This window comes from Heptranchias perlo, chromosome 26, assembly GCF_035084215.1.
Source record: "Heptranchias perlo isolate sHepPer1 chromosome 26, sHepPer1.hap1, whole genome shotgun sequence".
In the NCBI taxonomy this organism is placed as follows: Eukaryota; Metazoa; Chordata; class Chondrichthyes; order Hexanchiformes; family Hexanchidae; genus Heptranchias; species Heptranchias perlo.
Window position 1 is genome coordinate 35,921,141 of NC_090350.1, and position 20,704 is coordinate 35,941,844.

General features: G+C 40.5%; 1 protein-coding gene across 4 annotated transcripts in view; it reads right to left on the minus strand.

Annotated features, from left to right (window-relative positions):
* themis2 (thymocyte selection associated family member 2) overlaps nucleotides 1-20,704 on the minus strand; it is a 78,784-nt gene that overhangs the window by 28,427 nt on the left and 29,653 nt on the right. For 3 of the 4 annotated variants that reach the window (XM_068006785.1, XM_068006786.1, XM_068006784.1), the window contains exons 5-6: nucleotides 9,294-9,453; nucleotides 5,291-5,422 (exon numbers count right to left, since the gene is read on the minus strand). In XM_068006785.1, the coding sequence (XP_067862886.1) occupies nucleotides 5,322-5,422; nucleotides 9,294-9,453 (261 nt within the window). In that variant the 3' untranslated portion in view covers nucleotides 5,291-5,321. The remainder of the gene's footprint in view (nucleotides 1-5,290; nucleotides 5,423-9,293; nucleotides 9,454-20,704) is intronic. The other variant, XM_068006787.1, reaches the window with a different exon arrangement.

Here is a 20,704-nt window from a genome sequence, read left to right on the forward strand (position 1 = left end):
ACAATATGTCCTAGAACCAACAAGGCGGCACACCATATTAGATTTAATAATGAGTAACGAGCCAGTTTTAGTTAACAGCCTAATGGTGCGTAAACATTCATCTAATAGCGCCCATAATATGATTGAGTTCAATGTTGTTTGAAAGGGAGAAATCTGTAACAGCTGTTAAGATTCTAAATTTAAGTAAGGCCGACTTCAACGGGATGAGACAGAGACTGTCCACAGTAAACTGGGCAAATCTGTTACTGGGTAAAACAATAGAAGATCTGTGGGAGGTGTTCAAAAAAGAATTTAACGTGATACAGAACCAGTTTATACCTTAAGGGGCAAGAGCTCTACTTGCCAAAAAGAGGTAAGGGATAACATAAAACTAAAAGAAAAAGCACACAAATATGCAAAAAATAGCATAGATCCTAATGGCTGGGAGAGATACAAAGGGTGACAAAACAAAGTAAGAGCTATAAGAAGGGAACATGAAAAGAAATTTGCAAGGGATAGCAAAATCAACACTTCTTTTACAATTATATTAGGAAAAAGAGGGTGGTCAAGAGCAATGTGGGCCCCTTAAAAATGATAATAGTGATATTGTAAATGAAAATAAGAAAATGGCAGACATGTTAAATAATTACTTTGCGTCAGTATTTACAGTAGAGGAAGAGGATAACATGCTGGACACCCCAAGGAAACTAATTTTGAATCCGGGCTGGGGACGCACCATGACTAACATTAGCAAATTAACAGTAATAAAGAAAATAATGGCACTGAAGAGTTACAAATCCCCAGGACCAGATGGTTTCCATCCTAGGGTTTTAAAGGAAGTAGATGAGAACATTGCAGATGTCCTAACTAATCTTCCAAAGTTCAATCGATTCAGGAACCATTCCTTTAGATTGGAAAATTGCACCTGTCACTCCGCTATTTAAGAAAGGTGAGAGGGGGAAACCAGGGAGTTATAGACCAGTTAGCCTAACATCTGTTGTTGGGAAATTACTAGAGTCTATAATTAATGATAGAGTGACTGAACACCTTGAACATTTTCAGCTGATCAGAGAGCCAGCATGGATTTGTAAAGGGTAGGTCATGCCTGACACACCTGATTGACTTTTTTGAAGAGGTGTCTAAAGTAGTGGACAGAGGAATGTCTATGGATGTTGTTTATATGGATTTCCAGAAGGCATTTGATAAAGTCCCTCATAAGAGACTGTTAGCTAAAATTGAGGGCAAATCATGAAATTGAGGGCAAATTATTGACCTGGTCAGGAAATAGGCTGAGCAGCAGGAGACAGAGTAGGGATAATGGGCAGGTACTCAAATTGGCAGGATGTGACTAGTGGTGTCCCACAAGGGTGGGTGTTGGGGCCTCAACTATTTACTGTATTTATTAATGATTTAGGATAGAGAGCCACATAGCCAAGACTGCTGATGACACAAAGATAGGCAGCATTGTGAGCAGTGTAGCTGGAAGCATAAAACTACAGAGAGATATTAATAGATTAAGTGAATGGGTAAAACCGTGGCAAATGTATTTCAATGTAGGCATTGTGAGGTCATCCACTTTGGACCTAAAAAGGATAGATCAATGTATTTTCTAAATGGTAAAAAGCTCAAAACAGTGGAGGTCCAAAGAGACTTAGAGGTCCATGAACATAGAGCATTAAAATGTCATGGACAGGTACAGAAAATAATCAAAAAGGCTAATGGAATGCTGGCCTTTATATCAAGAGAACTAGAATACAAGGGGGAGAAGTTATGCTACAGCTATACAAAGCCCTGGTTAGACCACATCTGGAGTACTGTGTTCAGTTCTGGGCACCGCACCTTCCAAAGGACATATGGCCTTTGGAGGGAGTGCAGTGTAGATTTACTAGAATGATACCTGGACTTCAAGGGTTAAATTATGAGGAAAGATTACGCAAACTAGGGTTGCTTCCTGGAATTTAGAAGATTAAGGGGTGATTTGATCGAAGTTTTCAAGGTATTAAGGGGAACTGATAGGGTAGATAAAGAAAAACTCTTCCTGATGGTTGGGGAGTCTAGGACTAGGGGATATAGCCTAAGAATTAGAGCCAGGACTTCCAGGATTGAAGTTAGGAAACACTTCTTCAGGCAAAGGGTGGTAGAAGTTTGGAACTCTCTTCTGCAAACGGTAGTTAATGCTAGCTGAAATGTTAATTTTAAATCTGAGATTGATAGATTTTATTAACCTAAGGGATATGGGGCTACGGTGGGCATATGAAGTTAGGTCACGGATCAGTCATGATCTTGTTGAATGGCAGAACAGGCTCGAAGAGCTAAATGGCCTTTTCCTGTTCCAATGTTCCTATGAGTGAGGCTTCCTCTTATTCATTGTGGGGAAAAAAAAATGTAATCCTGACAAACTTCCAGTTAGTTTGTCTAGATTTTCTATACTCTGAAAACTGGTCTATAGAAAACATTGCTTGCTCAATAAAAAAAACTCATTGGGAGTAATGCAAACATTTTATTTTTAATAAAATATTGAGAAATTGATTGATAATGACAATTCTTGTTACAGATTTATGTGCATTTAATGGAATTTTGAAATAGATTAAACATTTCCTGCAGCTTCAAAGAAAATGCATTGCCTTTGATACAGTTCAAGGTAATATTTTACTATAAGACTCATTTATGGTACAATATTGGTATTATTACTACGCCACCAGCCTTATCTGTTAACAAGACTCTGTAATTTAACAACAAGTTTGATCTTTTGTCCTTAATCAATGTTTCTCCAGGCTAATTTATATGGCGATATTAACTTGTTATATCACACGTAACAGAGCAGAAGAATTACATGCTAAACTGTTAGATCTATTGACCATATAACGATTTCTTGAATAATAGATTTAATTTGAATCTCCCATTATGCTCTTGGTTTAATGAGAGAGAAGATGCTATTCACATTCTTGTTCAATGTTGTACAGTTGATAATTTTTTATCTGATCTTAATGACCTTTTGGAAAATAACAGGGTTTTTTTGTGTGTGAAAATAGGGCTTTCCTTCCTCCATTTTTCTCACCTTCCCTCTTTTTGAAAATAGTCACTCGCTCATGTTAGGGTATATTCCTCAGGTGCCGACCTCACCCAAGTGGTCATTCGTCACAGGTGCATCTTTACGATAAATATTAGGCAGGGCATTTAATTTTGAGTATCTTTATTTAAGAATCCAGAGTTCTCTGCAGGGATTGCACCTTGCACAAGGAGCTCACTCCATAGCGATGCAAAATTGTGCATGCCAGCTTGGCCCTGAAAGGGGCTTTGCAGAATGCAGTCATAGTGAGCTTTGCCATGGCTGCAACAGGAGGGAGCCGAAGTGTTGGCAAAAACAAAGTAAAAGCAAACCTATTGTTAAGGAAGAAGCTGAGCCTGTGAACAACATCAACTTGCATTTATATAGCACCTTTAATGGAGTAAAAAGTCCCTAGGCGCTTCACAGGAATGATTATCAAACAAAATTTGACGCCGAGACATAAGGAGATAGTAGGACAGGTGACCAAATGCTTGGTCAAAGTGGTAGGTTTTAAGGAAGGTCTTAAAAGAGGAGAGAGAGAGAGGTAGAGAGATTTAGGGAGGGAATTCCAGAATGATGGAATATCTGATGTTTGAGAACTGAATGTTCCGCATTAAGCAGGTGCGAGGAGGGTTGCACTGTTTGGGACTCCAGGGCACCCTCCCTAGTGTATGGTAATGCACCATGCCTGGCAGGAGGTGGTGAGCATGCACTACCTGGGAACTGATGTGGGAGTAAATGGCATATTTTAAAGAATCGGAACGGTAAGACTACCCAAAAGTGCCATGTAGCAAATAGATGGCGCAAGATTGCATGGCACAAAGTGTAGCCTGTCAACTCACTCCACATTTACTGCTCACCAATGCCACGTCCTCATGTAGTTTTACAGGTGTTCCATTCATTTCATGCATACCCCATATCTCAGTAGGGCATGTTTTCAAGATGCAGTTTACATTTGAAAGCCTTGCACACTGACATCTTTCAAGAGCTTCAGATATCAAATCATTGTAACACAACCTAGTTGTAAGCTGGCATCCAGAGTGGCATCCATCCAGGAGGAAAAAAGAAAGACCTGCATTTATATAGTGCCTATCATGACCTCAGGATGCCCCAAAGCACTTTACAACCAATGAAGCACTTCTGAAGTGTAGTCACTATCATAACGTAGGGAAACATTGTAATAGAGGGCACATGTCTGTGACTCTGACTGTGTATATGCCCCTACAACTTACAACAAGGCTATTTCTTTGCTTGACCAACAAGATGGCACATAATACAAGGGAACAGACCCAAACTGGAGGAAGACTGAGACATCACAGTCCCTTGACCCCTTTGGAGGAGGCCAACCTATAATGAGTGTGGAGGGATTACAGTAGGTCTTGCCCAAGCTCAGGTCTTGTATCCTCATATTCCACATACAGTTATAATTCACTCCTGGCTATTGTTTACCTTGGTGCACTTAAGAAGATAGTAAAAGAATCACCATCAGCAGTTATTTGAGCTATGTTTCCAAACATGGCTGTGGCCCTCTGATGTCACTCAGTTAAGTAAAGTCAAACATATTGCTTGTATTTTTATTTGAATCTGATTTGTTAACTCCACACAAGCCTTTCTCATTCCCTCTTTTGCATGCACTTAACCCTACCATAACTTTGAAATATTAAACTGTGTTGTGAAAGTATTCCTCTATTATCCAATTTTTAATGTTAATCCTCCCAAATTTCACCTGCAACTAACAACACATTTCAGAAGTTGGATTGGTTTGTATATGGCTTTAAGGTTCTGTGTGTTCTGTTGTATTATTTTGACTGAATTGTTGAATGAATGATGACATGGCCTGCATTATAACAATGTTCAGATTACTTGTATTTTGGGTATATTTTCCTCTGGTGTCTAATGTGCAGGAAAAAAATCAGAGCATAATATTGTTTGTAAGCTGGTTATGCATTTGTGATTCAACAGAGATCTAGATTCCAGACATTGTGCATCTAAGATAAAAACAGAAAATGCTGGAAATACTCAGCAGGTCATGCAACATCTCACAGGTCGATGTCCTTTCATCAGAACTGTGGGTAAGTACATGTAATTGTACCTCTAAGGCTCTTTTGCTTTCCTTTTTTTAACCAGTTCAGATTAAGGGTCTTCCCCATAAATATTAGTTTGCCTCTTTTCAGATGTCAACAGACCTGCTGTAGAAGTCCACCATTTTCTTGTTTCATTGTACATTCAGATTTATTTTCATGTTGTAATAAATCTACTTACCCACCGGGCTGCTCAGTTTGTTTTGTGAATACTAGAATGACCATGTGTTCATTTTGTGCAATGCCATCAGGGAAAATCCTTCTTCTATCTGTTCATAGTCATGATCACTGTTGTCATCTAACTCCTCTGTCACTTCAAGGGAGGGAAGAGGATAAAAAAATATTAAAGTTTCAAACTATCAGACCTGTCATAGCTGATCTGAGCAAAATGTATCCTGAAGGATCTAAACTTTCTGCACAACTGTCAGTGTTAAATGACTTTGCCTATGCTACTATACCCAAAAGATCAAACTGTGTTGATCACCCTCTGCATGAAGAAACTCCTGACATCAGTCCTAAATTTGCCTTTCACCTGTTTGAACCTGCCCTACTACCTTAGGTTTGTTTGAATTGTGTTCCACATCTATCTTTTTATATTGTTAACTGACCTTACTGAAGTGTATAAGAAAGCAATCAATCAGCTCCTTTAAAGACCGAAAAGCTCAAATTTCTCCAGTCATTTTTCATAATTCAGCCCTCTAGCTCCAGGAATCAGTCTCTTAGCTGTTCACTGAACTGCCTCAAGTGCTTGAATGTCACGTGGTCAGAACTAGACACGATACTTTGACCAGAGCACCGAGAATTATTTCCTCTGACTTGTACCCTGCTGTTTAACTATATAGTTCAATGTACTATTTGTTTTGTTGATTGTTCCTCTGCAGTGGTTGGTCATGTTGAGCCTACTGAAAACTTTAGATCTCTTAACTTCATCCGTAGCTACTTCAACACTGTCCATGGAATATGTATCTCACCCATTTTTTCTTCCCATGCGCTTACTTGTCTTAATTAAATTCAATCTGCTATATTTTGTAGTCACTGAGCTGCCCCCTCAGTCCTTCCTACTTTAGTGCTTGATTTCTGGTAAGAGTGCTTGAATTGCATTTCCAATGGTTAAATATCTTCAAATAAATAATTGAAAGAGATACCAGCCTATTTAGCAGACTTTGAATAAGAATAATCCAGTGGCACAGATGGATGGAATGGTTGGTAGTGTAATCCTAACCATAGAAGCTATGGTAGTGTGGTGGTTATGGTGCTGGACTAGTAGCCCAAAAATCATGAGTTCATGTCCCACCATGGCAAGTTGTGAAATTCAATAAATCAGGTTAAAAATTACTGTGCTAGATTTCTGCAACGCCCCAACCGGTTCACTGATGTACTTTGATGAAGGAAACCTACTCAACTAAGTTGTAAAGCAATTGCTAAGATGGTTCACCTCCACCATGTAGGAGAAATGCCCTAAGAATTGCCTTAAATCTGCCCTCAAAATGGAGTCAGTAGTCAGACTGAATGCTGGGAAAGGGCTAATGCTAATTAAACTATGAAAACTTTTATAAACAAAACATTTCTTATCAGGGATAGAAGACAAGGCATCACCAACACATGCCAGGAGAAGGCCCATTAAGGAGGAACGTAAACATGTCCTACCTTATCTGGACCTATGTGAGACCCTTTGTGAAAAAGAGCTGAGACGCTAACAAGTAAAACGACTTGTATTTATATAGCGCCTTTCACAACCTCAGGATGTCTCAAAGTGCTTTACAACCAATTAAGTACTTTTGAAGTGCATTACACTGTTGTAATGTAGGAAACGCAACAGCCAATTTCCACAGCAAGATCCCACAAACAACACTAAAATAAATGACCAGATAATCTGTTTTAGATGTTGGTTGAGGGATAAATGTTGGCCAGGACTCTGGGAGAATTCCCCTGCTCTTCTTCAAATAGTGCCTTGAGATCTTTTACATCCACCTGAGAGGGTAGATAGGGCCTCAGTTTAACGTCGCACCTGAAAGACTGCACCTTCAAGAGTGCAGCACTCCCTCCGTGCTGCACTGGATTATATGCTCAAGTCTCTGGAGTGGGACATGAACACACAACTTACTGATGACCGACACCTTGGTCTGGAGTAAACAAGCAACTTGGCATATCCAGGTGCCAGTGCTTCATAAACTTGGAGATCATGAGGGCTATCAATATGGCTGTGTGAGGTGATTGACACCAAAAGGGCTGAACCCTTCTAACATGTCACTCAGGTTGGTCAATCGAATTAAGGATGTTTCTTTGGAAATTAAGGATATATAAATGGTATTTTTGACACTAAAGTCAATCTTAGCTTAGTTGTAGTCTTTCTTGTAGTAGTCCTTGTAGTAGAAGGTGTGGGAGTTCTTTGACTTAGGATATGTCTAAGAGTAAAATTAGAAAGTGCATCTCAGGAAATGGCCTGGTAAAGCCACACTTATTGCCCATCTCAAATTGCCCTGACAACGGAGTGGTTTGGTAGGCCACTTCGGAAGGCATTAGTGGACTGTAGTCACGTAGGCCAGCCCAGATAGAAGTGCTGATCTTCCCTGAAGAGCAGTAGTAAATAAGTTAGGTTTCCACAACAATATGGCTGCTTTTATGGTCATTTTTCTTTTTTGGTACCAGCCCACAAATAACTAGATTTTATTAAATTCAGTTTCACAATTTTCCATAGTGCGATTATAAATTCATGATTTCTGGGTTGCTAGTCCAGTACTGTAGCCCTTTGGTACAAGAGATTTTCATGTTATTGTCCTACTGGCTTTGCTTTTCCTATAACTGAATTTATTCTATTTCCAACAGAAAGAAAACAACTCAAATGTGAAACCAGTGTGAGTTTATACTACGCTGACAGAATCACACCAATATCAGATCCATGTGGTGCCTTCTCCAGTATGTTAATTGTAAGGTTTATCCATGCCTTTGAGTCAGAAGGCTGTGGGTTCAAGTCCCACTCCAGAGACTTGAGCACAAAATCTAGGTGGACACTCCAGTGCGGTACTGAGGGAATGCTGCACTGTTGGAGGTGCCATCTTTTGGATGAGACGTTAGACCGAGGCCCTGTCTGCCCTCTCAGGTGGACATAAAAGATCCCATGGCACTATTTCGAAGAAGAGCAAGTGAGTTATCCTGTCAATATTTATCCCTCAACCAATATCATTAAAACAGATTATCTGGTCATTATCACATTGCTGTTTGTGAGAGCTTCCTACATTACAACAGTGACAACACTTCAAAATGTACTTCATTGGCTGTAAAGCGCTTTGGGACATCCTGAGGTCATGAAAGGTGCTATGTAATTGCAAATCTTTCTTTAATTGTTTCTGTATTTCTTTCTATGGGTTCACTGTAAAAACTTGTAGTATAAAAAGAATGGGAGGAAATTCTAAATCTACCTCTGCCATGTTTTTGGAACAACCAAAAATAGCCTGCTCTGAGTTTCAATGTCTCCAGTTTGTGGTGCAGTTGACAATAAAGCAGGATAGATTTCACAATGTAATAAAGTGGCTTGCAAGAAACTTTTACATGGCAAGCCCATCCTTCAAATTTAGACTTTATTAATCCACAGTTGAATGAACACAGTACAGGGAAAACCTGCCTCTGTGGACTACTAACCATAAATGATTGACAATGATTGGAGCATATTTAATAAACAAAATACTTCATGGAGTGTTTATTTTCTATGTAAAATGTATAAGTTTTCCATAAAGCTAGTAATGTTGCCTCCTTAATTTGTACTAAATCAATTTAACAAACACTAGGTCAAATTTTTCTAACGATGTAGTTAATATTTTGTGCTGTCGTTTGTTGGCAAATCTCAAATTCATGAGTCTAGAACGTCACAAGCTTTATTGTACAGTGGAAGCAGAAAATCCGACGAGCAATGCCAGCTACAGACACCAATTGATCAATGAATGTTACCACAAGCTAACACGGCAGCCATTTTGTTGACATTTTTCAATGGCTAATTTATCAACTAGACTTCAAAATTTGTCAACAAACTCTTTCATGCAGCAAGCAAATGACGGCTTTGTGTGTGAATTAGGTCGATGTTAACTTGCTTTACTCAGCTGGCTAAACAGAGTTCTCTTCCAACCAGCACCTGAAAAGAACATTTTAGAACTCATTGAAAAGAATCCTTTTCTATTCTCTCAACTTACCTTCAGGAATTTTTGAAGCCTTCTTCGTTTTCCCCTTTTGTGCTTTTGTGTATTCATTAGGAGCAGTGTATACAGACGATGTCAAAAAGGGTTTTCTCAGGCTTGGTGGAAATGCTTCTTCCTCAATGGTCAGGTTAGGTTTTAGGCGCACAGGAGCTCCCTTAGCAAAAGAATGAAAAAAAACTGGGTACATTTGCAGAGCCATTTTCCTGCTCTTACTTTTTTTTACACACATTTTCTCCTCCTCACCTGAAGTCACTGAGTTCATAGTTCCACAAGTACCTGTAGCTCCTCAGTACTTTACCCAAGCAGCCATACTTTATATATGAGAATAGGCAATGAGTATCAATTTACCCATGGATCATGAGCAACCCAACTGCCAAACATACGTATTTTCCAGCAGGAGTCACTAGAAAGTGATCAAGGCAGGGAGCCTGGCTCATTTTCACCTTCCCAGCCCATGTACACTTATGTAAGGAATCTTACAACACCAGGTTATAGTCCAACAAAATAAAATTGTTGGACTATAACCTGGTGTTGTAAGATTCCTTACATTTGTCCACCCCAGTCCATCACCGGCATCTCCACATCATGTACACTTAAGCCAATTATGAGGCTGTGATTGCTGCCCCAGCACAAATCAGCTCCCTCAGAACAGACTGGGGATCAAATGTGGGGTGATTTAATAATGCAGAGGACTTACCAATTAGGCTATCGATGGGAACTATTTTCATGCTTTTAAAGTGACAGGTGACTATAGCATAATCTGAAGTACCCTTCTGTTTTTTCTTTAACTTTTCAGACCCCAACACTTGAAGACCATAACTGCTGTATTGAGCTCCCTTTTGATCCTTTCACCTGGTCTTTATTTAAAACTTCAATTTCAACTTTGTTCTCTATATTCACACTATAGGGTGGGGAATCCAGGCTATCTTTTCCTTGGACATGTAGATCTAGTTATACACCTTTTCTGGAATTCACTCCCGAAAGCCTTCCACCTCCCTCTCCATCTTTAAAACCCTCTTTAAAACCCATCTCTTTGACCAAGCTTTTGATCTAATGCCTCACTAATGGCTTGGTGTCCATTTTTCTCACACCTCTGTGAAGTGCCTAGGGACAATGTTCCATATTAAAGGCACTATATAAATGTAAGATATTTCTATTTGCCAAATGCTGTCATATAATGTGTCAACATTCTTATTGCTTAGTCAACTAGCATATCTAGATTTCTTTTCCCCTGCTACACCTCATTTAAAGATATTGTGTAGTTATATCTAGCAGTTTCTGGCATTGAACACACTCTTTTGTATTTGATTTTTCCATTCACCACCCAGTAATGTTGAATGGTTCAGTCAATTGACTCCTGGACTTGGGGCCAGAAGTTCCTGAGTTTGAATCCTGGTAGATTCACTCAATCTTTCACCCTTCTGAGGTGGCTAAAATGAGTACAATGTCTTAGGATGTGGGAATAGATCAGAAGACTAGAGGGATTGGGCAGTTCTTGCCATACTATTGCAGCATAAAAATGGAAATCAGTGTCATCCAAGTGGCATTTCATACTGATTGGACATTGACCTCTGAAGCTAATCTTTCTCTCTACCCACAGTTACCAAATAATTGTAAATCTCCTTTCAACAAAATCCATTTCCTCACAGCATCTTGTTCCCAGCTAATCATTGATAAATTTAGATTGTCTATTTACAATACTGTATTCAGTTCACCAATAAAATAGCATATCCCAGCACCGATCTCTTAAAGACTACATTGACTACAGCTGAAACAATCTACACACAACTGGAAGACTGGTGACACATCATGGCTCTAATTCTATGTTAGATCAAGGACAAATATCTGGTTGGTTGAAGGCCACCTATACTGGAATAAAACTTATACAGTCCTTCACTATGGCCACTTCACAGTAGATAGCTCACCATAAGGTTCCTTAAATATTTTATGAAGCACAGTATTTAAAATCAGAGTGATGATGTTGGAATGCAGCGACTAACACCATCTCAGCAGACAATCAAGCTGTATCACTTCATTAACTATTTACTAATGTCTCAATAACCTGGACAAATTTAACTCACGGTAGTTAAACAAGGGACTACACTCTACAGACTGTGAATGGGGGAAACATTTCAACCCTTCCTTCTTGTTGGTGAAACTTGATTCCCAGTACAAGGTACCTTTATGTTCTTATGTTCTAAACCTATAGTTTCCACGTGACTGGACATAGGAAATGGTAAATGAAAAAAGACCAAGATCCATCTAGTTTGCCTTCTACCATCCTGGTAGTCGCATGATACAACAATCATGGAGTTGTTGACAAATTATAGCAATCAATCTCTATCAATTGATCTACAACAGATCCAGACATGAGGCAAGGAAAACCCCCAGTGGTGGAGACCTTTGGAAATCACAGGTCCAAAGTCTCCTTTTTCCTCCCAAGCCTGCTGCACTTACCACATGTCATATCTCAAAATGTATCCCAAACTGGATAGTGCTACATCATCAGAAAAAGTAGAGTATTATTAAATGTAACATATTGTAATTTGTTCCTTTTTTGTAAACTACTCTGTACCGATCTGTTCATAGTGTTAATCCATGGAAACCCCTATACTTATTTAAGTTCATTGTTTTTTAAAAATATGGTATTAAAAGTCACACCACTAGGTGGTGTTCCCCACACACTCTTTTCTCCTCCCATCTGGTTCATTCAGCACTTGAAACAAGATTTCCTCAGTTGAGAAGCAGATACAGCTAATTCAGAGTGACTGCTATGATACAAAAACAGGTAGAAGCTGTAAATACTCATCAGGTCAGACAGCATCTGTAGAGAAACAGAAGTCAGTCAATCAACGTTTCAGATCTAAAGACACTTTCTTAGGACTACCGTTGTGATACGCCTGAGAGCTTTCAACATTTTAGAGGTAAATGTAATTCCTGTAGATTGTGTGGGTAGCACTGTAAATTTTATTTAGCTTGTAGATTAGAGCTGCCAGATCAATACTCATGGCTTCAGTTAAACCATTTCTTGAGCTCTTGATTTCTAGTGTTACATCATCATTCACTTCACATCGCTAGTACATGATGTCATCGTAACGTTCATGGATGAGAGCTTTAAATTAGAATTATTACTCCTCCATAAAATCGCGATTTCCTGCCTTTAAAAATGCGGACTAACATGCAGGCTATTTGGTGCCACCACCTGTCAGGAATAAGGGGTGAGTATCTACATTTTATTAAAAATATTGTGTATGAGCATACATCCTGTACAATTTCCGATTGCCACAGTTTTTGTTCACACTTGTATGTCAACATTTAAACTTGAAACTGCCTATGTAAACATTTGGAACACACATCCCATATGTAAACAGTTGCGTGTAACAATGTAGTTTCAGGCTTTAGCCAGTAGGTGGCGGGAGTTTCAGAACTTTCTCTCCCAACTCTGTCGTCATCTCCTTTATATAAAAAAAATTACATTCAACTGACAGTAGGCAATGCCATGGCCAATTTATTAGTATTTCTATAAATATATAGCGGAGACAGGACACTGCATATGACAACTAAATCTTACATCCCCAACCTCAATACATATATTACGTTCTTCTTCTTGGCTTTGAAATATGCTGTATGAGTCATAAACATACAAATACTTAATGTGCTTGTATGAAACTCCTTTGTCTGCTATTTTAACCTAGAAATTAATTTTACACAAAATTTAAGCATTTGTGCAATGTAATTTCAAAGCCTTTGACCTCACCCAAGGTTTCAAACAAGTATTGATGGGAGTGTGCTGATTGATGATGGAATTGACATATCAATAGGTTATATTATTCAGAGCTGAAATTCTTTCATCTTTGCCATACGCTTCAAAACCAAACACTCAATAATATTCTCTGTAAAGTGGCTGCACAATTAGTTTGTTGTGAAAGCTGGTATTCCACTTAGAGCCCGGCTCCTTCAATATGTACTCACAAGACTGACATAGTGCAGTGCATTTTCCACTAAGAAATAAATTCTGCTTAAGTGAAAGGCCAAGGATTTATACACTTCATAAGCCTTTCAATTAAAGTCCATGCTGTATTAGAATGAATTCATACTTGTTTTGAATGTCAACTGAAGGTGAAGCACAGTCTTTGTAGCATTGAGTGAATCTGATAGCACTATACAAGGCTTTGGATTATGATTTTATCTTGCCTTATGGTGGGACCTTTTCAGATTCTGACTGTAATTTAATTGCTTTCTTCCATAATAATTATCTTAATTGGTTATAATTTACATGCTCTGTAGCTTTCTGATGGCTCAAATGATAAGTGCACCATATGGCACTATATTGATTTATAAGGGAAGTCTGCTGTGTAAACCCCTTGGACGGGAATCTAGCTATTTCTTTGCCTGTTGGGTCGATCTGCACAGAATTATATCGATCTTGTGTTTGATTCAGCCCATGTTATGCAGATAGTATATCTGGGGTTATGCCCAATAAACAAGGCAAATTTTTCATCAAAATTGAAAACACGAGTAATTATCAAAGCAATTTGTTGCTAATTATTTTGTTCACTTGTTTAGTTAAATTGAAAGTGTGAGTAGAGTAGTTCTTGTGATTTGTACAATGGAACCTTGAGCGCCTTGGGACGTTTTAATGGGTTAAAGGCGCTATATAAATGCAAGTTGTTGTTGTCACTAAGATCATCATGGAAAAAGCAAAAAAAAAATATAGACTGTAGAATGATTCAAAAGATATCAACTTTAAAATTGAAATTGCATGGTGTGATGTCAGTAACAAATATGCTAATGTCTTCATTTGAAATTTCTCTGTTTCCAATTTTCCAATAAATGGGTAATTCCTTCACTGCAATAGTGGACAAAGGAAGGATTTGGTTAGTCCAGTTCCAACAGCTTTCTGAATCCAGCTGTTCTCCACACTGGGTGCTGGGTGTTAAGCTCAGAGAGTTCTGAATGTTCGTGCAATGTTCTACACCTTTGGCCATGCTACGTGGAATTAAAGATCATCTTTTTGACTCGACTTTTGGTCCCTCTTCTAATCTCTCCCTCATTGGCTCAGTGTCCATTTTCCTGCCTATTTCAATTAGTGAAGCCCTTTGAGTTAAAAACTTTGATATAAATGCAAGTTGTTGTAGTTTCTTGCTGCTTTTTAATTGCTTCACCATATTGCCTAGACATTGAAAATAAATATTATGAACGCCCAGTGCCCTTTTTAAGTCTCCCAGTGCTAATTTTATTCTAGTCTTTATATACCTTTCTGAGGTATGTGCAGCACTTTACATTTATCAGTATTAAACTTTATTTGCCATTTGTCTGTCTAATTGCCTTACTGATCTATATTATCTGAAATTAAGATTAAACTACTGAGAAAACAGTTAGAGAAAAATGCAGAAAACAAAATTTAAAATCATATATATATATTATAAAACAATAACAATTTACATGTCCATTGCATTGTTCATAAAATGCCCCAAGGCACCAAACAAGAGGGTTGAACCTAAGGAGAGAAAATTAGGTGACTAAAGAAGTGATCAAAGAGGTAGGTTTTGAGGAGCATTTAAAGACAGGGAAAGAGACAGCAAGGCAGAGAGCCACAAGACGAGAATGAGAGAGAAACCTGAACAGTTCCAGGCTTGTTATTTACCTCGTGGCCCTTGCTGTTTTCACGCTTCAGTCATAATTCACAAAATGAAAGCTTTTCTCTGCTTAAGTGTCCAATTAACACTAATTGTTTCTCTTTATCAGATGTTAGTACAGCTGGAGTTTTGAAACAAATAACACTGAAAGAGAGGCAATTTTATTGAAAATTTAACCAAATTTTTTTTTTTAAAAGTTTGATATTTTTGTTTTCCAATGCCAGTCATATTAAGTTCCAATTTGCACATGAGGGAAGACAATTATTGGTAATTGTACGTTTCCTGGCGAAGGCTTATTAATGAATGTTAGTCACTGCAGCGAGTTATTGCTGCAGCGCCCTTTGCTTGCAAGTGACTGAGCAATGACAATAAAATAAGACTATCACTTTGCTTTGCCAGACTCAAGGCATTCTTCAACGCAACATATGGTGGGGGACTGATTTTGTGTAATGGAGCTGAATATTATGGTTCATGGAATCCACGTTATAAATCTACAAAATAAATATGTAAAATTACAACCATAGATACCCAGTAAAAAAAAACAGAAAATGAAAAGTATGTTCCTTGATATGCAGCAGAAGATCACAAGCCAATTATTGAAGAAAAGCCATTTGGCCCATGTGAAACATACAAAATTGACGGGCAGGAAAAGACCAGCTGGGTCTTTAGCCTGCCCTACACTCAAGATGGCTGGAGCATCATGACACTATTCCCCCCCCCCCCCAACTTCAGCCATGTAATCTCCCAAAAACAAGAGACAAACCCAGGACCAATAAGGGAAAAAATATTCTGGAAAATTCCTCTTCGACCCCCCTCCTCAGGCGATCGAAACCAGTCCAGTAGATCACATGGACCAAATGTTATCTATAAAGACATTTACCTTCTAGATCATGTGATCTCTGCCCTAATCAAGAATCGGTCCAGCTCCCATTTGAAGGTATACAGAAAGTCGGCACCCACCACACCTCATCCACTTAGACTAAACCCACAAACTTTCCATCAAAGCATTAAACTGTCCCTTAGATTATTCCAGGCTTTACACCTTCACGATTCTACTCAGAATTCCATCCCAAGTGTTGCTCACTCTTTGCACAAAGAACTTCCTGGCAACTGTCCTAAATTTGCTTTTGCCCGTCTCTCTGTGACTGCTTATCTTTTCCCAGAGAATTGTGACCCTCTGGAATACGTTGCCGGCTGGTTAAGGTGGGTGCTGACTCTCTGCCTTCAAGAGGGAGCTGGACCAGTTCCTGACTGGGGCAGAGATTGCATCATAGAGAGTCTAACCACCTCCCCTTGACATTCAACGGCATTACCATCGCCAAATCCCCTACCATCAACATCCTGGGGGTCACCATTGACCAGAAACTTATCTGGACCAGCCATATAAATACTGTGGCTACAAGAGCAGGTCAGAGGCTGGGTATTCTGCGGTGACTGACTCACCTCCTGACTCCCCAAAGCCTTTCCACCATCGACAAGGCACAAGTATGGAGTGTGATGGAATACTCTCCACTTGCCTGGATGAGTGCATCTCCAACAACACTCAAGAAGCTCAACACCATCCAGGACAAAGCAGCCCACTTGATTGGCACCCCATTCGCCACCCTAAACATTCACTCCCTTCACCACCGGCGCACAGTGGCTGCAGTGTGTACCATCCACAGGATGCACTGCAGCAACTCGCTACGGCTTCTTCGACAGCACCTCCAAAACCTGCGACCTCTACCACCTAGAAGGACAAGAGCAGCAGGCACATGGGAACAACACCACCTGCACGTTCCCCTCCAAGACACACACCATCCCGACTTGGAAATATATCGCTGTTCTTTCATCGTCGCTGGGTCAAAATCCTGGAACTCCCTTCCTAACAGCACTGTGGGAGAACCTTCACCACACGGACTGCAGCGGTTCAAGAAGGCGGCTCACCACCACCTTCTCAAGGGCAATTAGGGATGGGCAATAAATGCCGGCCTCGCCAGCGACACCCATATCCCATGAACGAATAAAAAAATATAGAAAGTAAGTGTCTTTAAGGATAACACTTGGTCCATGTGATCTCCTGGTTTTGGTCGCCTGAGGAGGTCGGAGAGGAATTTCCCAGAGTATTTTTTTCCCCTTATTGGCCCTGGGTTTTATATCTCATTTTTTTGCCTCTCCCAGGAGACTGCATGGCTGGGGGTGGAGGGGAACAATGGAAGGTGGGGGGTTGGAGGAAGTGTTTAGCCATGATGAGTCCAGCCATCATGGTGTGGGGAGGTTTGATGGACCAGCTGGTCTTTTCCTGCCTGTCATCTTCGTATGTTTGTATGTTCGGTCCACAGTATAAGTTGAAGTTAAGCAGATTCATGGGGACCCAGCCTTCGCTCACTCTAGATTCCATGTGTGAGGGTATAATTAAGCACAGAGGTTCTCCCTAACCTATCTAATTCAAATAGTCTTTCCACATGGACACAATTTAGTTCCTTCATTATTTTAAAGATCTCAATCAAATCTCCCTGATGTCTTCACTTTTCCAGAGTCCAAAGAGACCCAATGATAGTAACGGAGGTTCTTTAAACTTGGTACTGGTCATAAACCTGTAGAGATTCATGTCCCATAGGACTTGGGTCTTGTCCCCCACGTAACAGTCTTTAGTTCAGAGCCTTTCACACGCTGTGTTAGCCCTGCCCATGCACTTTACATTTATCTGTATTAAATGACATCAACCAGACGCAAACCCATCGCATGTAGACCTGATTGTAGTTCTTCTTGCTCATCTAAGGTCCCAACACTTGTACAAATCTTTGTATCACCCACGAATCCCTGAACACCTTCATCCAGATCATTAATAAAGATTGTGAAGAGCAATGGTCGTGCGGGACTGCATTAGGAACCGTTGATAGCAACCTTTGTCTATGACAACGCAACCAATTCCCTAACCAACCCACGGTCTGCCCGCCAATCCCACAGGACTCTATCTTATAAAGTACCCTATTGTGAGGCACCTTGTCAAATGCTTTTTGATAATCCAAGTATACAATGTCAACCAGACTACGTTCATCCACCAACCTAGTGACAACCGTAAAAAAGTCAACCATGTTGGTAAGACATGGCCACCTTTTCCAGCCGCCACAATGAGAGTCTCTAATTACACAGAAATGACACTCTGAAACAGGCCATTCGGACCATTCAGTCCGTGTTGGTGTTTATCTTTCATGTAAGTAGGAGTGCGAATCCCACGTGCCTGTCCCGTCCCCACATCCCTTTTCCCCCCCTTGCCTTCAGCCGCCTATCTAACCTAATCTTAAAAGTTGACAGAGGTGTGGATTTTAACCCCCTCCCCCCCACCCGCCCAGCGAGAATGGTGTGGGGGAGGGAGTTAAGTTCAGGCGGAGTCTACATATCGACTGCATCGTTCCCGCCTGGCGACATCTTATCTTCACTGACTTTGAAGTCGGCCGAGGCTCCCACTGCAGGCGAGCGAGGGCCTAATTTAAATTATTTTTATGACGAACGCAGGCGGAGGGGCCGCCTGGTGTCAAAGCCGCTGTCAGAGAAACCTGGGGGGATGCAGCAGAGTGGCCAGAAGAGGCCAAACTAAGTAAGATTTTTTATTCCTCGGTTGGAATCCTTGGGAGCCAGGAGAAGCAGAAAGAAATCCTCGGGCCTCTCGTGCCCCGGCCCTTCCGCTCTCTCCCTACACTGGCATCTGTTTGAGAAACCTTCCCCTCGCCCCCCACCCCCACCTCCAGAACTTACTCTATGCCGGGGCTCGTTCCCTCAGGTCCCAGACAGCTCCCACCTCAATTCCCATTCCCGCCCACTGGCCTTGACATCATTCCCGCCGGCTTCTAGCCGGACACTGATGTCAAATATTCAAATGTGGCCCTTAAGTTAAAATTAGCCGGGGGTCTCACTTCCTTCAGAACTGTAAGGTGTGCCGTCCGCCTCGAGCCTCCCACACACCGTACCCACCCTCCCATTAAAATATTCCCCACAGTCTCTGCTTCACTCACTATTAAACGAACAATGGCCAAGTGAATATTCTAACAGTGAAATTATGTATTTACTGCAGAAAGTCTTTCATCCAACTCCTCGAGCAGACAAAGTAATGAAAAGATTGAAACTCTAAAAACTGATCTAATCTTTTAGAAACTTAAATACACACAGTATTTCTCGCTTCTTCCAGGAATATCAACTTGTCGGTTCTTCTCAAACTGTCTCAGGCACTTTGAGACTTTCAGACCACTTCTCAGCTTCTTTGAGATTTTCCAAGTGCTGACTGTCTTCTTTAGGAGAACCTTCCAACTGCCTGCCTCTCTCATAGCACCTGCCCTCATTCAAACAAAACAAAAAGAATGGTAGAAAAAATGAAGGGCTTTGGGAGAGAGGGAGGACGGTGGCAACACAAAGGAACTTAGTGAGGGAGTTCCAGAGGGCCAGGGTGCAGTCACTCTAAGAATGGCCACTGATGGTGAATTGGAGGGAGTGGGAAATGAGGAGTAATCCAATGTCAGAGGATTGGATGGTGCAATGGAGGAACATACGGCTGAGGGAGATTGCTGAAACGTCTTGCCCTGATATTCCACAAGGGTTTTCCCAATCCCCCAATTCCCCAGCATAACCCCGACAGGAGGCCAGCAGAATCCCCACGGAAAAGGTTCCATTAGAGTTACAGTGGAAGACTGGGAGAAGGTCTGTACAATTTTAGGGCCTTTATGTTTATATATTGGAAAGTGAGATGTACATCTCGCTCCTTCTTTTGCCCACCATTGGCCGCTGTGCCTTCAACCGCCTAGGCCCGATTCTCTGGGAATCCCTCCCTATACCTCTCCCACCTCCCTGTCCTCCTTTGAGGCCCTCCTTAAAACCCACCTCTTTTACAAAGCTTTTGGTCACCCCTTTTAATGTATTCTTTCTTGACTTGGCATCCATTTTTTTTTATTACACCCCCTTGAAATGCTTTGGGACCTTTTTTGTATGTTAAAGATGCCGCAGAATTGCAAACTTTTGTTGTAGTCGAGATATTTCAGGGTCATCCATCTTTTCCTTCCATTTATGTGTGTTGACATCTTTTAGATTCTCTGCCAATTCTCTGACACAAATCGGATGACGTTAAAATGTTCAGTACAGAGCTGGCGAGCTGTGTGGAAGAAGTAACTGTCTACACCAATATAGCGAAATGACTGTCACCGAACACTGCCGAACCTGCTCCAGGCTAGTTTGGTGAATCTTGTCATCCCTGTAAACTCAAGTGACATTTCCCAGCTGTCAACATTTTAGTGGATTAGGTCAAAGTGTTAGTAAATGTTCTGACCTCCTGCCCCAGATGATTAGACTGTGACATTTGGTCCAATGCAGTCTGCAGAAACTTTGATATAGATTACACGTCGAGGAGATAACGATGTCTTGTAAATAAGAATGTGATGAGCTTGTGATTTTTTTAAGTTAGAGATTAATAAGTGGCAAAGGGTTTGAAATATGTGATGACTTATGACTTTGATTTTGTCATGGTTACCTAGTCAGTGGCAGTTGCTATGGTAACCTGTGCTCAGAGCAGTTCATTTCCCCACAGGGGTGAGGAGTTTTTTTGACGTTCTATCCCTTGAAATGATAATACAGATTTAACCAGAAATTGAAAGACTCCTGTGGAATTTGTGCTGGTATCTCAAACACTGCTGAGTTGCCTCTCTGGCAATGACAGTCATATAATAGACAAAGAAAAATAAATAACATCATCTCCTACTGTGCCATGAGGGTTGACTTCGCAAATGCCATACCTTGTTT